General features: G+C 39.8%; 1 protein-coding gene across 3 annotated transcripts in view; it reads right to left on the bottom strand.

Moving 5' to 3' along the window:
- Nucleotides 1–20,817, bottom strand: part of PCSK5 (proprotein convertase subtilisin/kexin type 5) — a 450,831-nt gene that overhangs the window by 79,393 nt on the left and 350,621 nt on the right. For all 3 annotated transcript variants that reach the window (XM_078436932.2, XM_078436933.2, XM_078436934.2), the window contains exons 22-24: nt 19,200–19,336; nt 12,792–12,998; nt 9,242–9,310 (exon numbers count right to left, since the gene is read on the bottom strand). In XM_078436932.2, coding sequence (XP_078293058.2) covers nt 9,242–9,310; nt 12,792–12,998; nt 19,200–19,336 — 413 coding nt within the window. The remainder of the gene's footprint in view (nt 1–9,241; nt 9,311–12,791; nt 12,999–19,199; nt 19,337–20,817) is intronic.

Below are 20,817 nucleotides of genomic sequence, written 5' to 3'. Positions count from 1 at the left end.
ACCGATTGAGCCACTCAAGCTCAGAGTTAAGTTGGTAGCCAGCAGACCCCCTCTTTGTAATGAACTGTAGAAGTACTTTGGGTCCGTTCAGTGATCAGCTTTTCCCCGAATGACTTTGGCATCCACTGAAGACTCTCTTTTGAGTCAGTACACTAAGGGATGTAGAATGATAAATTTCTATTTCTTCCCTTGTATATGTAGCACCTGAAACTTCTGTAGAGAGCTTTCCCCTTTATTTTCCCTCCTTCTGCTTTTCTCTCTTCTTTAAATATCATTACTAATGCATGGATTATTTTTAATTAATTCAATTGTGATTCTTTATCATCTATATGTTGGGATTATCAAATCATCCCAAATTGGCCAGTGGGAATCGTTCACGCTAATTACTGTGTCATTTCCTAGGAACGTGTAAACCGCCGACACGATTCAAAGGAAAACTGGGTAAAAAAGATGTATCGAGAGGCGTTTCACTCCCATCTCCTTTACCTCTTTCTGTCTAGGTCACAATTTTCATCAGTTTTCTGCTGCGTCTCTGTGTATTTCTCATTCCAAAACAAGTAAACAATGTGTATAAACACACATGTATATTTGATTTCACCATCCTTTCTAACCCAGAAGTTAGTATACTGTGTATGGTTTTATTTTTCAATTTTTCAGGTTTTTTGCCCCTTGCCTTCTACCTAACAGTATTTCAGGAAATCACTATCAGTTCGTAAAGATCTCCTTTGCCTTTTTTAGGGCTATGCAGCCCTCCACTGTGTGTGTGCACCTTACTTTATTTGACCAGTCTTCCGTGAATGAGCCTTCAGGATGTTTGAAAGAGCTTACTGCCACAGATAATGCCACAAAGAATAACATCGTGAATGTGCTCTCTGGGATGTGTATCCTCGGGAAATTCCAGAAGAGACGTCATAGGGTAAGGATAAATGCATATGTAAATGTGTTATCGATCACTACGTTTCCCTCGGTAGTGCTTGTACCATTCCGTCATTCTACCAGTAACAGAGAAGAATGTTTGTCTTCCTACAGCCGTGCCTGTGCAGTGCACCGTAAGCTTTTGAATTTTTGCCACTCTGATGGGTGAGAGATGGTCTGTCGTGATAGTTTTAATTTGCATTTCCCATACAATGAACAAGGCTAAGCATCTCTTCTTATGTGTAAGGGCCATTTGCTGAACATGATTTTTAAAACCTGGCTCCTTCTTCATAATTTCCTGGCTGTTACCTTAGATCCGGCTCCTGTTCCTTCATACTTGGATTTCTGGAATAATCTTCTAGCTGATTTCTCTGCCAACTGCTATTCTCCCTTTCAATTATCCTGAACCCAGGCAACAGTTACCAAGTTCATCTTCTGAAAACACTTCTCCAAAACATTCTCTCTCTCTCTCTCTTTTAAAGAACTTTCAATTATTCCTTTTTAGCCACAGAATAGCTTAAACTCATTAGTCCAGAATTCAAGATACGGTTTTCCACCACTTCTCTAAACTTCTTTTTGTTTGTTCTCCTATATTTACTTAACAGTACTCCCCCCTTATCTGTGGGGTATATGTTCCAAGACCCCCGTGGATGCCTGAAACCACGGATGGAACCAAACACTATACATCCTATGTTTTTTTCCTATATGTATATGCCTATGATAAAGTTTAGTTTATAAATGAGGCACAGTGAGTGGTTAACAACACCAACAATAAACTAGAATAATTATAACAATATATTGTAATAAAAGGTATGTGAATGTGGTGTCTCTCTCTCTCTCAAAAATATTTTATTGTACTGTTCTCCCTCTTCTTGTGATGATAAAATGCCACGGGATACGATGAAGGGAGGTGAATGACAAAGGCATCGTGACATAGCGTTAGGCTACAACTGACCTTCTGACAGTATGTCCGAAGGTGGATCATCTGCTTCTGGAACTCAGTTGACTGTGAAAAACTGAAACTGTGACGAGTGAATCCGTGGATAAAGGGGGACTAAACTGTATTCCCTCTGCAACATTGGTACTCTCGGTGTCCTAAAATCCCCAGCAAAAATTCTTCCCTCCAGACTTTCTTCCTGCTGTTTTCCAGCTTGAAAGCCCCTCCGTAATGCTGCTCTGCCTTCTCATCTGTCTAAATTCCATGCAATTTCTAAGTGTTAGCCTCTCGGAAGCCTTGTTGACCACTTCAGTGCCCAGAGCTTCCCTCCTTTTCTAAATTCTTTTGCTGCAGATGCTTGTCCCCTCCTTTGGCACTTAATTTATATGAGCTTTATCTTTCTAAAAATGTTTCTTATTTAAGAATAGTTGATATCCAAGGTTATATAAGTTCAGGAGCACAGCCTAGTGATTTAACACTTCTGTACATTACACGATGTGTGATGGCAGAGGGTTAGTTACCATCTGTCACTGTACGATGTTATTATAATATTGTTGACGATATTCCCTGTGCTGTACTTTCTGTCTCTGTGACTTATTGGTTGTATAGCTGGACGTTTATACTTCTTAATCCCCTTCACCTGTTTTTCCCACTCTCCACTCCCCTCCTCTCTGGCAACCAGCAAGTTGTTCTCTGTATGAGTCTGTTTCTGTTTTGCTCTTTAGATTCCACATACAAGTAAAATCATATGGTATTTGTCTGTCTCTATTATTTTTTCACTTAGTGTGGTATCCTCTAGGTCCGTCTATGTTGTTTCAAGTGACAAGAGCTCAATTTTTTTATGGCCGAATAATCTTCTAGTGTGTGTGTGTGTGTGTGTGTGTGTGTGTGTGTGTGACTTCTTCTTTACCCACGCATCTACTGATGGACATGGGTTGCTTCCATATTTTGGTTATTGTAGATAATGCTGTAATAAACAGAGGGGTGCATATATCTTTATAAATTAGTGTTTTCATCTTTTTCGGATAAATACTCAGTATTGGAATTACTGGATCATATGGTAGTTCTGTTTTTAATTTTTTGAGGAAACACTCTACTGTGTTCCACAGTGGCTATACCAATTTATAGTCCTACCAACAGTGCACAAGGATTCCTTTTTCTCCACATCTTCACGAATATTGTTGATTGTAGCCATTCTGACAGGTATAAAGTGATATCTCATTGTAGTTTTGATATGCACATCATTAATAATTAGCGATGTTGAGCATTGTTTCAGTATCTGTTTGCCATCTGTATGTCTTCTTTAGAAAAATGTTTATTCATGTCCTCTGCCCATTTTTTAATTGGATCGTTTGGATTTTTTTTTTTTTTTGGTGTTGAGTTGTATAAGTTCTTTATATATTTTGAATATTAACACTTTATTGGCTACGTATGATTTGCAAATATTGTCTCCCATTCAGTAGGTTGCCTTTTTGTTTTGTTGATGGTTGCCTCTGCTGGGCAAAATGTTTTTTATTTTGGTGTAATGCCAACAGTTTATTTCTGTCTTTATTCCCCGTGCCTGAGGAGATCTATCTATAAATATTTTGCTAAGGCTAGTGCCAAAAAAGACTACTGCCTACATTTTCTTTTAGGAGTTTTATAGTTTCGATCTTTAATCCATTAAAAAATTTTTTAAATGTTTATTTATTTTTGAGAGAGAGAGTGAGAGAGAGTAGAGGAGGGGCAGAGAGAGAGGGAGACACAGAATCCGAAGCAGGCTCCAGGCCCTGAGCTGTCAGCACTGAGCCTGATGTGGGGCTTGAACTCACGAATCACAAGATCATGACCTGAGCCGAAGTCGAATGCTTAACTGACTAAGCCACCCAGGTGCCCCTCTTTAATCCATTTTGAGTTTATTTTTGTGTATGGTGTAAGAAAGTGGTCCATTCTTTTGCATGTAGCTGTCCAGTTCTCCTAGCACCATTTGTTGAAGAGAATCTTCCCCATTGTACATTTTTACCTCCTTTGTTGCTGATTAATTGACCATATAGGTGACAGTTTCTTTTTGGGCTCTCTATTCTGTTATGTTGACCTGTGTCTATTTTTGTACTTGTACCATCTTGTTTTGATTATTATAGCTTTGTAGTATATCTTGAAATCAGGAAGCATGATACCTCCAGCTTTGTTTTTTCTCATGATTGCTTTGGCTATTTGGCTATTTGTGTTCTTTTGTGGTTCTACACAAATTTTAGGATTGTTTTAGTTTTATTAAAAATGCTATTGGCATTTTGGTAGGGATTGCACTGGATCAGTAAGTTATTTTGGGTAGTATGGATGTTTTAACAATGTTAATTTCTCCAGTCCAAGAGCATGAAATGTCTTTCCATTTTTTGTGTTGTCTTCATTTTATTTAATCACTGTCTTATAGTTTTCAGAGTATAGGTCTTTCATCATTTTGATTAATTTATTCCTAGGTATTTTATTTTTTGCATTTGTAAATGAGATTGTTTTCTTAATTTATCTTTCTGCGACTTTGTTATTAGTGTACAGAAATGCAACATTTTTCTGTATATTGATTTTATATGCTACAAATGTACTGAATTCATTGATTCTATTAGTTTTTTTGATGGAGTCTTTAGAGTTTTATATGTATAGTATCATGTTGTCCACAAATAGTGACAGTGTTACTTCATTTCTGACTTGGATGCCTTTTATTTCTTTTTCTTGTCTGATTGCTGAGGCTAGGATTTCCAATACTGTGTTGAATAAAAGTAACGAGAGTGGATATTTTTGTCTCGTTCCTGATCTTAGAGGAAAAGCTTTCAGTTTTCACCATTGAGTATAATACTAGCTGTAGGTTTTTCATAGAAGACCTTTATAATGTTGAGGTATGTTCCCCCTAAATCCGTTCTATCGAGAGGTTTTATCACGAATGGATGTTGAATTTTGTCAAATGCTTTTTCTGCATTTATTGAGATGATTATGTTTTTTAATCTTTCATTTTGTTAATATGTATCAAGTTGATTGATTTATGAATATTGAACTACTCTTGTATCCTCAGAATAAGTCCTAACTGATCATGGGGAATGATCCTTTGAAAATATTGTTGAGCTCAGCTTGCTATTATTTTGGTGAGGATTTTTGTATCTATATTCATCAGGGATATTGGCCTGTAGTTTGTTTCCTTCCTTCCTTCCTTCCTTCCTTCCTTCCTCTCTCTCTCTCCCTTTCTTCTTCTTCTTCTTCTTCTTCTTCTTCTTCTTCTCCTCCTCCTCCTCCTCCTCCTCCTCCTCCTCCTCCTCCTAGTGTCTTGTCTGGTTTTGTTATCAGGGTGATGCTGGCTTCATAGGATGAATTTGGAAGCATTCCTTCCTCTTCTATTTTTAGAACACTTTGATCCTATGGCCTTTTTCTTTTATTACAAGTACTTAAAAATTTTAAATTTGTGTATATTTTTCCCCAAGAGTAGGGACTAAAACCATTTAAATGAGAAAAAATTAATGGCTTTTTATTACCTACTTCTAAGCCATGATATAGGCACGTTGACATCTATTTTATTGACAAGGTAAGGAAGTGAACAGATATGAGCAATTTTGATTCAAATCGATTAATAAGTCAGTGGTGTTGTAAGTATAGGCCCCAAATCTTATTTTATAATCAGGTATCGCCTCTTGCTATATCTCCAAATTAAAACAAAACCAAAAAAGGCACCTCAAAGCATCAAGTAAAAATGACTCCATTTACTTATTCTCTCAATTAATGAAGAAATATAATTTAGAAATCTTTGATTTATCTTAGTTACAATTTCCATTCAAGATACCAGCTAGGAAGAGAAAGACTTTTGCATCCATTTTGGAACAAGAAGATATTATATAAAATGCTGTCTGTTTGTTTTCAGCCTAATAAAGAGGAGAAATCTAAGAGAGAACAGACTGGTGATTGCCAGAGGTAAAGGGTAAAGGATGTCAAAAGGAACAAAATTTTACTTCTAAAATGAATAAATCCTGGGAATATAATGTGTAGCATGATGGCTATAGTTAATAATACTGCATTGTATATGTGAAAGGTGCTAAGACAGTAGATTATAAAAGTTCTCATCACAAGAAAAAATAAGTCTGTAACTCTAAAGTGACAGATGTGAACTAGACTTATTGTGATGATCACAATGTCTATAAATATTGAATCACTACTTGTACACCTGAAACTAATGTAATTTTTGATGTCAGTTATATCTCAATAAAAAAGAAGAGAAATCTAACCCCATAATAATAAAAACACCCTCGTTCCATCCTAGAATAGCAAATTCAATATTTTCTTCAAAATACAACAGCCACTTTTTGGTCACGTTTCCTTTTCTCTCCTCTTTCTGGTAAGTCTTCGGAATGATAAACAACTCCACCCAGGAACTAGACAAGATTGGAGTCAATCTGGAATTTGAGTTCTTTTTCATTGGGTATAAAAAATCTTACTCTCTAGTTGCGCTAAATATCTGGAAAGGAATAAAAAGCTCAGAAAAAAAATCCACTATTTCCAACAACTAATCATTACATGGTGTAGAGAAAATGTCTCAAAGTGACTGATTTCACTTTTCTCTAACTCTTCTAGAGGTTGTCTGACTCTGGTTCAAAGATGAATCTACATTATTAAAATGGAAGAAAGTGGAGTTTTCTCTAAAGGATGATATCCTGTCTCACAAGAAGAATCTGAGGAAAATCTATGGTACGTTATTCGTATCTTTTAAAATTTATATTTGCATTTTATTAAAATTATGAAATTTTATGGTTTACTAACCATGTCCTCTTCAGATCTCCCTAATGGTTCTAATATTTTATGAAAAGCTATTTATTTCTGCATTGTGTGATTGATTTTCCCTTCTTGGCCCATAAACAAAGTTTGAATAGAGAAAACATCATATCTAGATCCCTGGGTGTCTTGAGCCACACATCTCCCCTCTAAGTTCCAGCAACTCTCAAATTCAATTCAACAAATATTATACATTTATTATATCCTAGGCCCTGCTGCTAGTTCTTTTGGTAGCACAGTGTATAAGTCATTGAGCTTATTCTAAGTAGTTTAGCGTCGAGGCAGAAAAATGTGTATGCACCAAATATTACACAGATCAGTTGTAAAGAGTATTATCGTTGGTTTGCAAATAAGAGGAGGAAAGAAAAGAGAATGAACTCAACTGCGGAGATCAACAGAGACCCCAGAAAGTGATAATTGACCTCGGCCAGGACAGTCTAAAAATACACAAAGTCCAACATATAGAAACTTTATACATTAAGAGAAATTTTCTAATTTAAAATGAGAAATTAGCACTTAGAATGTTCTAGTCACTCTCCTGTGATTCCCACTGAACAGTGTAGCTCTCTCTATTCTGGCAGGTTGCCTTGTAAAAGACTTGGTTCAAGGTATGTCGCTTCTAACAGCCAGAGGGGGCCTTCTAGTGGGATCACAACCGTTGTCACCTTTGAATTCCCAGTATTCCAGTGAGCCCTCAACACTGTAGACAAAGTTTCTTAAAGGAGTGAATGAACTAAGAATTTCAGTAGTACACTGCGGAGGGAGTGAAACTTACTAATTTATCTCTTCTTACAAGTTGATTCCTTTGGATTTTGAGTCCCCAGATAGCCTAGGTCTGGTACAGATTTTATTTTTTCCCCAGGGGCTACACTTGGTCCCCTCTGTAGCCAGATCAGCTAAGGGAAGAGGGGGCGCAGCGTGTATCCTTAGTGATCATGGTTGTCATTGTTTCCAAGTTTTGAGATTTTACAGAGAGGCAGACACACACCCACACCCACCCACACACATACACACCCCTTTCTGTGATACACAAAGATGCTCGTTAGCATGGTCACGCAACATACAATAATAGCAAAGGTTGAAATGGAGACCACAAAAGTTAGCTGGGATGCGAAACCTGATGAGACGAGATGGTCTGAAGTAGGCAAAATGTGAAATCAGGACAGTCAAGACATTTATCCTGGCTCCCTGCAAGAAGGACCACCTCCTATCACTTCACAAGGTACTCTGGAATTTGCTTATCTTTTCGACTTTAGTACTTTTATTACTTATGTTTAGGTCTATGTATGCTTCCCAGGAAATTAGCATTTTACCCTTAGATGGCTGATAAGCCTCTAAATGGAGCCCCTTCCTAAGTGTGATTTTCATTATTACGTTTTATTTTCCAAAGCATATGCCCCATTTCACAGTGGCAGGTAATGGCAGGATGATATTCAAGGTCCTAAAAACTCTGTTTGGTAGTTACAGATATTATAGAAAATACATAATTTCCATTTAAGGTGGAAAGAATCCATGACAGTCATCAGATAAATGATAATTCATGTATAATATTTAAGAATTCAAGGACATCTATTAGGTAAAAACCAATAAAAATTCTACTTAATCCTGCCACAGTCTGACCCCTTGCAACCTCATGAGTGTTTGACGAAGCCTTGGCTTCACCAGGCAGCTTATTAGAAACGTAATTCTCAGGCCCTACCTAGACCTGTGAATCAGAATTTGCATTTTAACAAATCCCCCATGGGATCTGTGTGCATATTAAAGTTTTAGAAGCAGACGTTAACCAATCATAGAGCTTCATGGAAATTCCATGAATAGAAATTACTCCATCAATCTTTAATTTAGGTTGGGTTTCCTTTCAAAGATCTACAGACCCAAATGTTAATTATTTTCAGTGACTTGACTAAGTTTACATTAAGATACATTCTTGGAATTTGGCGCCCTCCCTATATTTAATTTTACACCCAATCCAACGCTTCTGTGTGGTGTAGACTCCCTCTCCTCCTTTCCACTGGAGAACCAGGTATGCATGGGGAGAAAGGGATCAGTGATTTGAATTAGAGAAGTATATGGAAGACTGACAACTGTTTGTTGTACGGTGGGGATTTTAACTCACTGTCACCATATTGCTTTCTTCTCAAAGGACTGTCTTAGGCTTCAACCAATAGAGTCATTCTGCAAAGGAAAATCCCTATACCCCTGACAAGTTTTTGTGAATCACATGCCAAGTGAGTTAGATTAATTAGGCATTTCTTTGCTTCAGTTCCTTTCTCTCACCATTGTTTCACTCCATATTTGTGACCTTAAGAAGCTAAGGAGAGGTCACGTCCTATACAACTGGAAATAGGTTGTGGATGTCCCCCACTAGATAGCTAACAACCAGAGGAAAAGATGCCTGTCCTTTCCTAAACTTGGGTTTCATTAAGATAAGTGACCTCTCCTTTGCCTCAAAAGGGAACATGTCTTGCAGTGACCCTGTCTCATGGGAGTGAGCCTGCTTAGTGGGCACTGATGGTGACATTGGTGATAACAATGAGGATGTGTGGGGAAAAAGAAAAAAAATGCTATATCAACTCTTTAGGCAAAAAAAACCAAGTGGCATACCCAAGTTGCATCCCAGGCATCCTTCTTCACAAGGCACACACTCTCCATAGTCTGGGTCTTGGACTTCACCTGTACAAGAAGAGGGAGAAACACGATTCACTTTAGTGAGTGGAGAAACGTTAATTGTTGTGAAAATATATTGGTGTGTAGCTTATTTTCTGCCCCTTCTCTTTTCTCAGAGGCAAAAAAGTGTGATTCTTTTAGCTGTTTCTTTTAGTTTTTACCTCCAAATTTCTAAGTAACATGATTATGATGCTGCCTTGTAAGTTTATTCTTAGGCACAACCTGTAGTAGTAAAGACTAGCTTTCTTTCGCCAATACTCCAACAAACACAGACATACATACGTTCCATCCTCCCAAGTTACAGATTTTGCTAGATTAATACTCAGCATTTATATTATGATTATACTATTATTATTCATGTTCTGATGACATTGAGGTTCTTTTTTTTTAATTTTTTAACATTTATTTATTTTTGAGAGACAGAGCATGAGCGGGGGAGGGGCAGAAAGAGAAGGAGACACAGAATCTGAAGCAGGCTCCAGGCTCTGAGCAAGCAGCACAGAGCCCGACGCTAACGCTGAGATCATGACCTGAGCTGAAGTCGGATGCTTAACTGACTGAGCCACCCAGCTGCCCCAACATTAAGGTTCTTGCACACCTTTTTGTTTTCTCTTGTGCTCATATCTGTCTGGCTTCTTTATTTGTTTTCTCAATATCTGTCCTTGATGTGTCCTCAACTGTACCCTAAGCAGAAATCTTCCCCCTATCGCATTAGTATCTTTTTCACCATCGTCCTGCAGATTCCTTTCAGCCTCCTCCTTTGGATGAATTTTCTGGACCTTATATTTTCTTATTTCTTGTCCTATTTTTTTGGTGGAATACACCCTCTACAAATCATTTTCCCAAGAAAGGATGGATGCATGGGAGGTAAAGTTTTCGAAAACTTGCACGATTGAAAATAACGTTTTTTCTGCCCTCACACGTGACTCATGGCTTGACCGAATTTAGGCTTTAAAGGAGAAATACTTTCTTTTCTCAGAAGTTTAAAGTTTTTGTTCCATTTTTATGTTTCAGTTTCCAGGCTTGTTGAGAAGTTCAATGCCATTCTGATAGCCAATCCTTTTTGTATGATCTCTTTTATTTTCCCCTAGAAGTTTTAAAGATTTTCCTTTTGCAGAAAAAAAGAAAAAAAATCTCAGATTTCCAGATTCTTACAATCATGTGTCTTGGTGTGTGTCCTTTTAAAATCCATTATGCTGAACATGCAGAGGGCTTGTTCAATCTGGAAATTCATGTCCTTCTGTTCTGGATTTTTCAGAATTAGTTCTTTGTTAATGTTCTCTCTCCTGTTTCTGCTGTTTACTCTGAAAAACCTATATTATTTTTTTTTTCTTTCAAGTTTTTATTTAAATTCTAATTAGTTAACATGTAGTGTAATATTGGTTTCTGGAGTAGAATTTAGTGATTCATCACTTATATCTAACACCCAGTGCTCATCACAACAAATGGCACCCTTAATGTCCATCACCCATCTAGCCCATCCCCCCTCCCCCCCCATCAACTTTCAGTTTGTTCTCTATCATTAAGAGTCTTTTACGGGAAAACCTATATTATTTGAATTCCTGGGCGATCCTTTATTTTTCTTCCCTCTTCTCCCTTTTCTCCTTTTACTTTTTCTTTTGGTTCTACTGTTTCAGTGACTTTAAAATTTTTATCTTTCTACCTCTCTTCTTCATTCTCATTTTCCTATAATTTTTTTTTCAAAAAAATTTCCACGATCCTATTTTTATTTTCTGAATATTCTTTTTTAAACGTACTTTTAAAATTATGTGTTTCAAGTATACATTATAATTTGCTCTCTGTATATACTGCAAAATGATCATCCCCCCAAATCTAGTTACCATCCATCACCCTACAATTGGTCCCCTTCAGCCCCTTCTCCCACCCCCATGCCCCCTTCCCTCTGTTAATACCAATCTGTTCTCTGCATCCCTGAGTTCGTTTGTTTTGTTTCTTAGATTCTGCATATGAGTGAAATCATGTGGTATCTGTCTTTCTCCTGAGTTATTCCACTTAGCATAATACTCTCATGGTCCATCCGTATTGTAAATGGCAAGATTTCATTCTTTTAAAAAATGGGTCAACTTTATGCATTCATCCCTTGATGAACATTTAGCTTGTTTCAGTTTCTTGGCTATTGTAAATAATGCTGTGATCGACATAGAGAGGCGTATGTCTTTTCAAATTAGTGTTTTCATATTTTTTTTCAGGTAAAAACCCAGTAGTGGAGTAGTGGGATCAAATGGTAGTTTTATTTTTAATTTTTTGAGGAATATGCATATGTTTTCCACAGTGACTATGTCAATTTACATTCCTACCAACAGTGTATGAGAGTTCCCATTTCTCTACATTTTCTCCAACACTTGTTATTTCTTGTCTTTTTGATAATAGCCATTCTAACAGGTGTGAGGTGATATCTCATCGTGGCTTTGATTTGTGTTTCCCTAAAAATTAGTGATGCTGAATGAACATCTTTTAATGTGCTCGTTGGCCATGAATAGAAGTATTTATTTTTTTTAAATGATTTATTTATTTTTGAGAGAGCACAAATGGGGAAGGGGCGGGGATAGGGGGACAGAGGATCTGAAGTGGGCTACGCGCTGACAGCAGTGAGCCCGATGTCGGGCCTGAACTCACGAACTGTGAGATCATGACCTGAGCCAAAGTTGAGGGCTCAACTGACTGAGCCACCCAGGCACCCCCATACTTTGTCTTTTTAAATCTGCCTTTCTAAATCCTTTTTTTTTTTTTTTAAGTTTTAAAGCCTGTACTACATTAGTAAACACAAGCAGAAAAGGAATGAGTGTCTTATTTATTCTACAAACATCTGGGAACTCTTTGCAGCATTAGACCAGGCAAAATTCTTACATAGAGCAGAGAAAGTCTGTAGCATTCTTAATGGAAAGGGAAAAAAAAGAAAAAACACTACAAGTCCTGTTTTCTAATTTCTGTCTTCCCATGTACGATAAGGGATTGGGCAATAGCAGTAACACATACGATTCATAGAACACTGAATATTTTCAAGTAGCTTTAGATAGGCTTATTTTCATTGGCTTCTCACAGGAACCATCGTGGTGCAATGCTCACCCTTTCATACATGAAGAAAACAAGGCATAGAAAAATTAGACTGATTTCGCACAGGGTCCCATACCTAGTAATTGGGAAGGAGAACATTGTCAGGACTTTTAGGTTCTTATCTGATTTTCTCTCCATTATATCGTGCCCACGAACTCTCAATTCAAGATCAGTTTCTCTGTGATTAGTTGCATTCCTGTGTCTCCGGGATGGGTCTTGGGGAACCCAGAGAAAGGTGTGCGGAGGGAGAGAGAGGAGCAGTCGTCACCGTCCCCACTGCACATATAGTCACATAAAGTCATCCCGGGTGCCAACATTAAAACCTGGAACACAATGCAGATCTCTGGGACGTCCAGGGTGTAGCTCCTCATGCTACATCCTGGTGCAAGACAGTGGCTCGGAGCAGACTTACCTTGTCCACACTCCAACTTCTGGCAGGTATGGTTGGTGGGCACTAGGAGGTAGCCTCCCGCGCATCGTATACAGATGTGTGCGTTGTGGCAAAGCTCACAGTTGTCAGGGCAGGGCAGGCAGGTGTGCCCCTCATCAGGGTAGTAGCCTGCTGGGCAGCTCTCCCAACACTCCCCCTGATTCAGGAAGCGCTCCTGGCCATGCTTATCTGAACAGATGGAGGGGCAAGAAAAAGAAGGAAAATGTACGAAATTAACCATGAAGCTAATATAACCTAAGTTTGTTTGTTTTTTTTTTTTTAATGATGTAACTGAGTATTTTGGCTCCTCGGGGACCAGGAGTATATAAGAATTCATTTAGTGAAAAGTACAATATCTATATACTTATAGTAGAAGAGTTTTCATTGTGGGGAATAATTTTTCAACATTTTGTGTATTTGAGCCAATAGGGACTATTCCCTGGGATGTCACTGCGAAAGCAGAAACCACAGTCTGTGGATAACTATGAGTCATAGTGTGTTTCATCTTCCCAAGGGCTCCTTTTGGTATCTGTGGAAGCTGTCAGACTTGGGAGCTATAGAGATCCTGTGACAATAAACAAATGCTTACCGATAGAACCATTTTTGGAAGAGGGCAGTCTTTTAGAAAGAGTCTGAATTCTGTTGTCAAAATCACACGCTTGTGTTAACTGTCTAAAGTCTGAATTTTTGCAGAGTTACCAACTCCTATGAAGACAGTGTATTAAAGCGCTAGACCAAGCACAGCTTTTTGGTTCCTTGAATGGATTTTTTCAAAGTCCCGAGCTTCTGACAACATTGGAGTCTACATGGAAAAAATAACCGTACGTCTAGTATAAGACGAAGGGAATTTGGTTTGGGAGGGAATAGAAAATTCAAACCAATTATAAACTCACAGTTAACAAAAAAATCATTATAATAAGTGTGTGTGCATATATTGCTGCCCTCTACAACTTTGAGTGGGGGGAACGTTATCCTTTAAGGGAAGGAGAATGTTTGGGAGGATATGATTTGCATTTGGTGATTCTACAGCTACACGTCAAAACGGAGCACAAACCCCCAATCTGGCGGAACATGGAATCTTGAGACCACAAAAGGGTCAACCTTCCAAGCCGTGTTCTTCTCAGACACATTATGAAACCCTAGCAAACCCCATGTCCACCAAGATTCATTCAGAAAACATCCTGTTTTTCGGAGGGCCAAACTTCTCAGATATAGGTAGGAAGATTTGAAGAGAACAGTGAAAAGTATGGTATTGGCACAAAAACAGACACATAGGCCAATGGAATAGAATAGAGAACCCAGAATTGGACCCAAAAATGTATGGCCAACTCATCTTTGACAAAACAGGAAAGAGTATCCAATGGAAAAAAGATAGTCTCTTTAGCAAATGGTGCCGGGAGAACTGGACAGAAACATGCAGAAGAGTGAAACTGGACCACTTTCTTACACCAGACACAAAAATAAACTCAAACTGAATGAAAGACCTAAACGTGAGACAGGAAGCCATCAAAACCCTAGAGGAGAAAACAGGCAACAACCTCTTTGACCTCAGCTACAGCCATTTCTTACTCGACACACCTCCAAAGGCAAGGGAGTTCAAAGCAAAAATGAACTATTGGGACCCCATCAAGATAAAAAGCTTTTGCACTGCAAAGGAAACGATCAAACTAAAAGGCAACTGATGGAATGGAAAAAGATATTTGCAAATGACACATCAGATAAAGGGTTAGTATCCAAAATCTGTAAAGAACTTACCAAACTCCACACCCGAAAAACATAATCCAGTGAAGAAATGGACAGAAGACATGAATAGACACTTTTCCAAAGAAGACATCCAGATGGTCAACAGACACATGAAAAGATGCTCAACATCACTCACCATCAGGGAAATACAAATCAAAACCACAATGAGATACCACCTCACACCTGTCAGAATGACTAAAATTAACAACACAAGAGACAACAGGTGTCGGAGAGGATGTGGAGAAAGGGGAACCCTCTGGCACTGTTGGTGGGAATGCAAACTTTGCAGCTGCTCTGGAAAAGAGTGTGGAGGATCCTCAAAAAATTAAAAATAAAACTACCCTATGACCCAGCAATAGCACTCCTAGGAATTTACCCAAGGGATACAGGAGTGCTGATGCGTAGGGGCACTTGTACCCCAGTGTTTATAGCAGCGCTTTCAACAATAGCCCAGTTAGGGAAAGAGCCTAAATGTCCATCAACTGATGAATGGATAAAAAAAGATGTGGTTTATATATACGATGGAATACTACTTGGCAATGAGAAAGAATGAAATCCTGCCATTTGCCGCAACGTGGATGGAACTGGAAAGTATTATGCTGAGTGAAATAAGTCAGTCAGAGAAAGACAGATACCGTATGTTTTCACTCATATGTGGATCCTGAGAAACTTAACAGAAGTCCATGGGGGAAAGGAAGGGGAAAAACTAGGTACAAACAGAGAGGGAGGCAAACCACGAGACTCTTAAATACAGAGAACAAACTGAGGGTGGACGGGGGGTGGGGGGAGAGGAAAAATGGGTGATGGGCATTGAGGAGGACACTTGCTGGGATGAGCACTGGGTGTTGTATGGAAGCCACTTTGACAATAAATTATATTTTAAAAAATGAAGAGAACAGTGGGAAGCTCCTCCCTCTTCCATCCGGCAATCCATCCGAGGATGGGCTCAGATATCAGAAGCGATGTTCTCCAATCCCATTTGTATTGTTCAGACATGGCTTTATTATTTGAACCACTTTGGGTATTACAACTTGAGTTTAAAAAACAGACTTGGATGGTCTTGGGATTTAAAGAACATGGACCCTGTAAAGGAGTTCACATAGATGCCTGGACCCTGGGCAGCTCTCCCCACAGGTTTGGTCCAGGGTTACACTGAGATTTGCTCACATTTCTAATAGCCTGGGTCGTATGGCAGCGCATTTAGCTCTGGCTGATAATTTGGATATCCCATTGATCTAAATACCATGCATAAATGGTTGGCTACTTGCCCAGAGTCTCGGAATTTAAATTATTGTGATGATATATAAGAGAAGCTGGTTCTAACAGTAGAAGGGGGGATATTTTTGCTGGGTGCTACACCTCATGTGATCATATGAAACAAGATATAAAGTGCAAGAAACTCTGAGAGAGCTTCCGATTGGCTTTCGTTTACACGTGAGAGCAATTCGCTATTTCCGGAGCATCTCTTACGGCTCAATTTCGTCACGAGAGAAGATAGACTAATGTGAAGATACCACATGTCTTCGGGAAGAAAGGAAGGTTGAAGGCGGAAGGCAAGAGGGGGAAAAAGGATTGCGGGAAAGGATGAAAGAAAGGCCGAGGGACCCTGAAAATAAACTGTGTGAAGTCCACTTCAACGTGTTTCTTACTGTAGCTGCTGGGATGGGGGGGGGGTCGATTTTAGCTTTGCGTTGGTTCAGTTTGGTAGAGAACAAATCTGGAAAAGAACTTAGAGTGAATCTTCACCAACAGAGCGGAGCTGGCGGTTGGCACCTCCAAAAGGATTCAGACCTAAATTCTTAACAGCGTTACAATTGCGCAAAGGTGAGATTTCTCCAGACTGATGGGAAACGCTGTGCAGATGGGACTCCCTAGTCAGAGGGTTTCAGGCTTTTATTAAAGCCTGCCGATACGGAACTGCGTCTGTCCAATCATCCCTTGTTGTTAGCACTGTTTCACCTGCTGGCTGTGCTAATACAAGTATGAGGGACACCGTGCTCTTAAGAGGAGAGAACCCTGCTAATCAGAGCTTGCTCAACAGTACCCTCTCCAGCAAGCCTTTTCTGCTGGCTCATAGCTGAAAGGGATGCTTCTTCTCTGACTTGTGGTAGGATGCCTTCCTTCGTTTGGTCTTTGATATATTCTCGTTGTACAACACCTAAACACAACCCCCTCTGTTAGAGCGTCCACTCCTTGAGGGCAGGCGTCATACAGTCATTTAGTGCATTTTCCACGGCAGCTCTGTGTAGCGACCTGTACGTGCGAGAGTTACGGTGCAATTTTGTGAAGACGGGGAGTAAATCGACTTTTAGACAAAAAATGCAGAGGAGACATCAAAGCGTTTTATGTGTGGACTGGTCCACGAAATTACGGGATGCTGCAAACATTTCAGACATTTGTTCAGTATTCAAGTGAAACCTTAATTTTGTACTATGCGTGAAGATTTAGTATGTTTCAAGTGTGCAAGGGATTTTGGATGCCGTCTTGTCTATGTGTCCCCTCTCCTTTCTTTTCTTTTCTTTTCTTTTCTTTTCTTTTCTCTTCTCTTCTCTTTCTTTTCTTTTCTTTCTTTTCTTTTTCTTTTCTTTTTCTTTTCTTTTCTTTTCTTTTCTTTTCTTTTCTCTTCTCTTCTCTTCTCTTTCTTTTCTTTTCTTTCTTTTCTTTTTCTTTTCTTTTTCTTTTCTTTTCTTTTCTTTTCTTTTCTCTTCTCTTTCTTTTCTTTTCTTTCTTTTCTTTTTCTTTTCTTTTTCTTTTCTTTTCTTTTCTTTTCTTTTCTTTTCTCTTCTCTTCTCTTTCTTTTCTTTTCTTTCTTTTCTTTTTCTTTTCTTTTCTTTTCTTTTCTTTTCTTTTCTTTTCTTTTCTTCTTTTTTTCTTTTACAAACCAGGAGAGACTTAAAGAGGTGGAGAGACTGGTTTAATATCTTCTAGTTCATCAGTAACCAATCAGGAAGTAGGTCCCCTCGTGGCTGGTTCTGGCATTCTTTCTCCTGAACCATTGATTCAGTTATATTGTGGGCCTTCCACCTGCCGAATGCTCTCCTCGCACTCGAGCTGGTGCTCAGTTAGACACTGTCCGCTGCTCTTATAGGACATAGAGCTTTACGGACAAGACAGATATCAAGTTTGAGGACACCTGTAAAGGGGTTAAGTGGAAGCTCTCAGGATGCACGTATGGAGCGGTCCCAACCGAGACAGGAGATTGGGGCAGCCCTCATGGAGGGAATGAAATTGACACAGAGACCTAAAAAGTAAACAGAGGCCAGGCAGACAGCGAGTGGGGAACATCTCCAGGGAAGCGGTTTTGCATCTAGAGAAATTCACATGCCCACAGGAGGAAGTAGGTGCAAATAATGAGTGGTAACAGTAGCAGTGAGGGTAGCAGTTAATATTTACTGAGTATTTTTCATGTGGCCAGCCTGGTTTTAAGCGATTTGGTATTTTATCTCATTTAATCTCATTTCATTTTCATAATAACCTTAAAAGTAGAAACCCTTTATCACCCTCTTCGAGATGAGGAAGGACACAGAAGGAGCAGCCTCGCGAGAAAATTTGACATAGGTCCATTTTGTTTACGTAAGAAACGCAAAATTAACTTGCACCAAGAAATGCGTTGTCCCCCATTTTCCTGCAAATGCATGCTGCTCGCGATTCGTTCTTCATTTTTCTTGGCTTTGTCACAAGCAAGAATAAAGATGAATCATTCTTTTTTCACCGGGACAAAACAAAAACAGAAGCAAGAACGAAAGCCCGGGTTGTTCTTTGAAAGTTTTCAATATTTAAAAAAAGTTTATTTATTTTGAGAGAGAGAAGGAGTGGGAGGGGCAGAGAGGGAGGGATAGAGAATCTCGAGCAGGCCCCACACTGGCAGCGCAGAGCCCTACGCGGGGCTTGAACACGCGAACTGTGAGATCATGACCTGAGCAGAAGCCAAAAGTCAGACGCTTAACTGACTGAACCATCCAGGTGCCCCTGAAATTTACCAATTCTTAAATACGGCTTAAATGTTAAAAGTATCATGGGAGTCAAATAAAATATGAAGCTGACTCATGTGAGGTCAACGTTGGGGGCAGGCGTATGAGGGGAGTCAAGGGTCAAACTGCAGAGGACCTTTGAGATCACGGAGTATAATCCAGTGACAGCAGAGACTTAGACTTTTTAAGGTGGGACACAAAAAGTTCTATTTTTGTGTTGAAACCATTCCTTTGTTTCTGCAGTAGGGCTCTGACAACTTCTAAATGGCATAGCTCAGGGCTGAAGAGACCCTAACACAGCGTCTATTTCCATATTTCTCTTAAAGACTGAGTCCATCTTCCTTAACATCCTAGCTTCTCACTTTGACCTCAGGAAATCTTAGCTTCACTGTCTCATGTCTAACATCATGTCTGCATGACCTTTCTTTCCCCTTCTCCAGAAAGACACCTCTTAGCTTCTCTCTCATCTCCTTAGGGGCAGTGAGTCTGCGTCTACAACAATGTGAACTCGTTTCCTGACAAGAAGCAGAAGCTTCAAGGTCATGCACACTCTCCAGTGAACGGCCGCCTAATAACCCCTTGTCCCCGGAGATGAGGCTTCTGAGTCAAACCAAATTATGGCCAGTGGGAGAACAGGTTTGAAGAAAGGAAGAAGAGAAGAGCTAGATTTCCTCACCTACTCCACAGGAAGTGCAGTTGGAAGGCTCATTTCCTTGGCATTCTTGGCAGGTGTAATGGCACAAATGGCATTGGTTCTGAAATTCAAATTTCCCTGAGGGACATTTGAAAACGCAGTGGCCATCGTCAAGAATCCTAGAGAAAGAGCAGATTTCAGAGTTTGTAAGGGTGACTTTCTGGAATGGCTGTAAGTGTTAGGACATGTGGTGTTCACGTTTCACTGCACAGACTTGGTTTCATCGTTCCAGAAACAAGGGCGAATGCCTGGGACTGATCATCTTAGAACATGTGGAATATTAGTCATGTACCCATCCTTGGCCCAAGGTTTGGACCCAACAGCAGGCATGCCAGAAACTGGCTCGGGATGCAACCGTGATTCTGGTTCCAAACAAGCTAACCAGTGCCTGCAGGGATTAAACCCATATTGTGGGGCCCGGCCAAACATAGTCAACAATCAGATGGAGGTCTTTAAACTTTCAAGACATTAAATAGGCCTCTGGATCCAGAGGCCTTGGAGAAAATATTATTCCTTTAGTTAACAGCATGCCCACACTTTACAAGGGAGATGTCAACATCAAGGGCTCTCAAAGGGTAGAACGAAACACTGTCCTGTAGCTTACATGCTACTTATCAACTTGGCCTATGCACATGGCAAGTGATCAATGAACTGATTTTGAGTGTCATTTTTGCAAGCACTTCTTGAGGTATCAAGTACCATTTTTTTTTTAAAATTTTGTTTGCAAACACCTACAAGGACCCCCCAGATAGGATAGCGTGTGGGCTTATAAAACCTTTTGACTTTATGCACATACAATCCGTATCACAGTATTTTCATAGTTTTGCTTCTTTTCTTCCTTTGCAAAGTAATTCCAAGAGCAAATGTGGCTAAGTAAGTGGTAGCCAAGAATTTGGCTCTTTCAGATACAAAATGTTCCCCAAGTGCTAGAGTCAGGTAGGTAATATGGATAGATGGAGGGAGCTGTAGGGCTCCACCCCCAGAGTTTCTAATTCAGTCGTCTTTGGGGGAGGGAGCTGAGAATTTGTGGTTTTTCAATTCCTGGGTGGTGCTCATGCTGCTGGTCTAGGGAGACATTTTGAGAGCCACTGTTCTCCCTTCAGCAGAAGAATGAGAGAGAATGGAGTACTGTGGAATCTGTTAAGTGATTCGTAAGTAACACCGGCGATGCCCAATTGGGTCCGTTAGAGCTTCCTTCCGGTAGTCGTTACTGTATCCCTTGTGAGGTGAACTGAGCCTGTAACGCGCCTGTTTCCCCCGAGGGTATGACGTTGGCATCCAGGCCTGAGAGCGTGGAGGGCCTGTCAGCAAAGGTAAGGCTTCTTTCTCTCTCTACCACCTCCTTCCACCCAAGCTGGATGTATCATGGAAGGTCAGGTGTAGGCCCGGGGTGCCCTGGCTTGGCTGAATCCCACCATTTCCATAGCTAGAGGCAGTCCTGAACTGGAAATGGGCATTTCAGTCACGGGTTGGGAGGAAGTTGGAGTAGGAGCAAGGCGACCTGACCTAGCGTGTTGCTTGCAACCTTCCAATGTGTCGCCCCGAAAGCCCGTGTCATTTGCATGTGTTGGGAACAATGGGAAAGCCACCTGGTTCTTGC

The sequence above is a fragment of the Panthera onca genome, chromosome D4 (genome assembly GCF_046562875.1).
Source record: "Panthera onca isolate mPanOnc1 chromosome D4, mPanOnc1 haplotype 2, whole genome shotgun sequence".
NCBI classification, from domain to species: Eukaryota; Metazoa; Chordata; class Mammalia; order Carnivora; family Felidae; genus Panthera; species Panthera onca.
The sequence above is the reverse complement of the archived record's forward strand: the minus strand, read 5'-3'. Positions and strand labels throughout refer to the sequence as shown.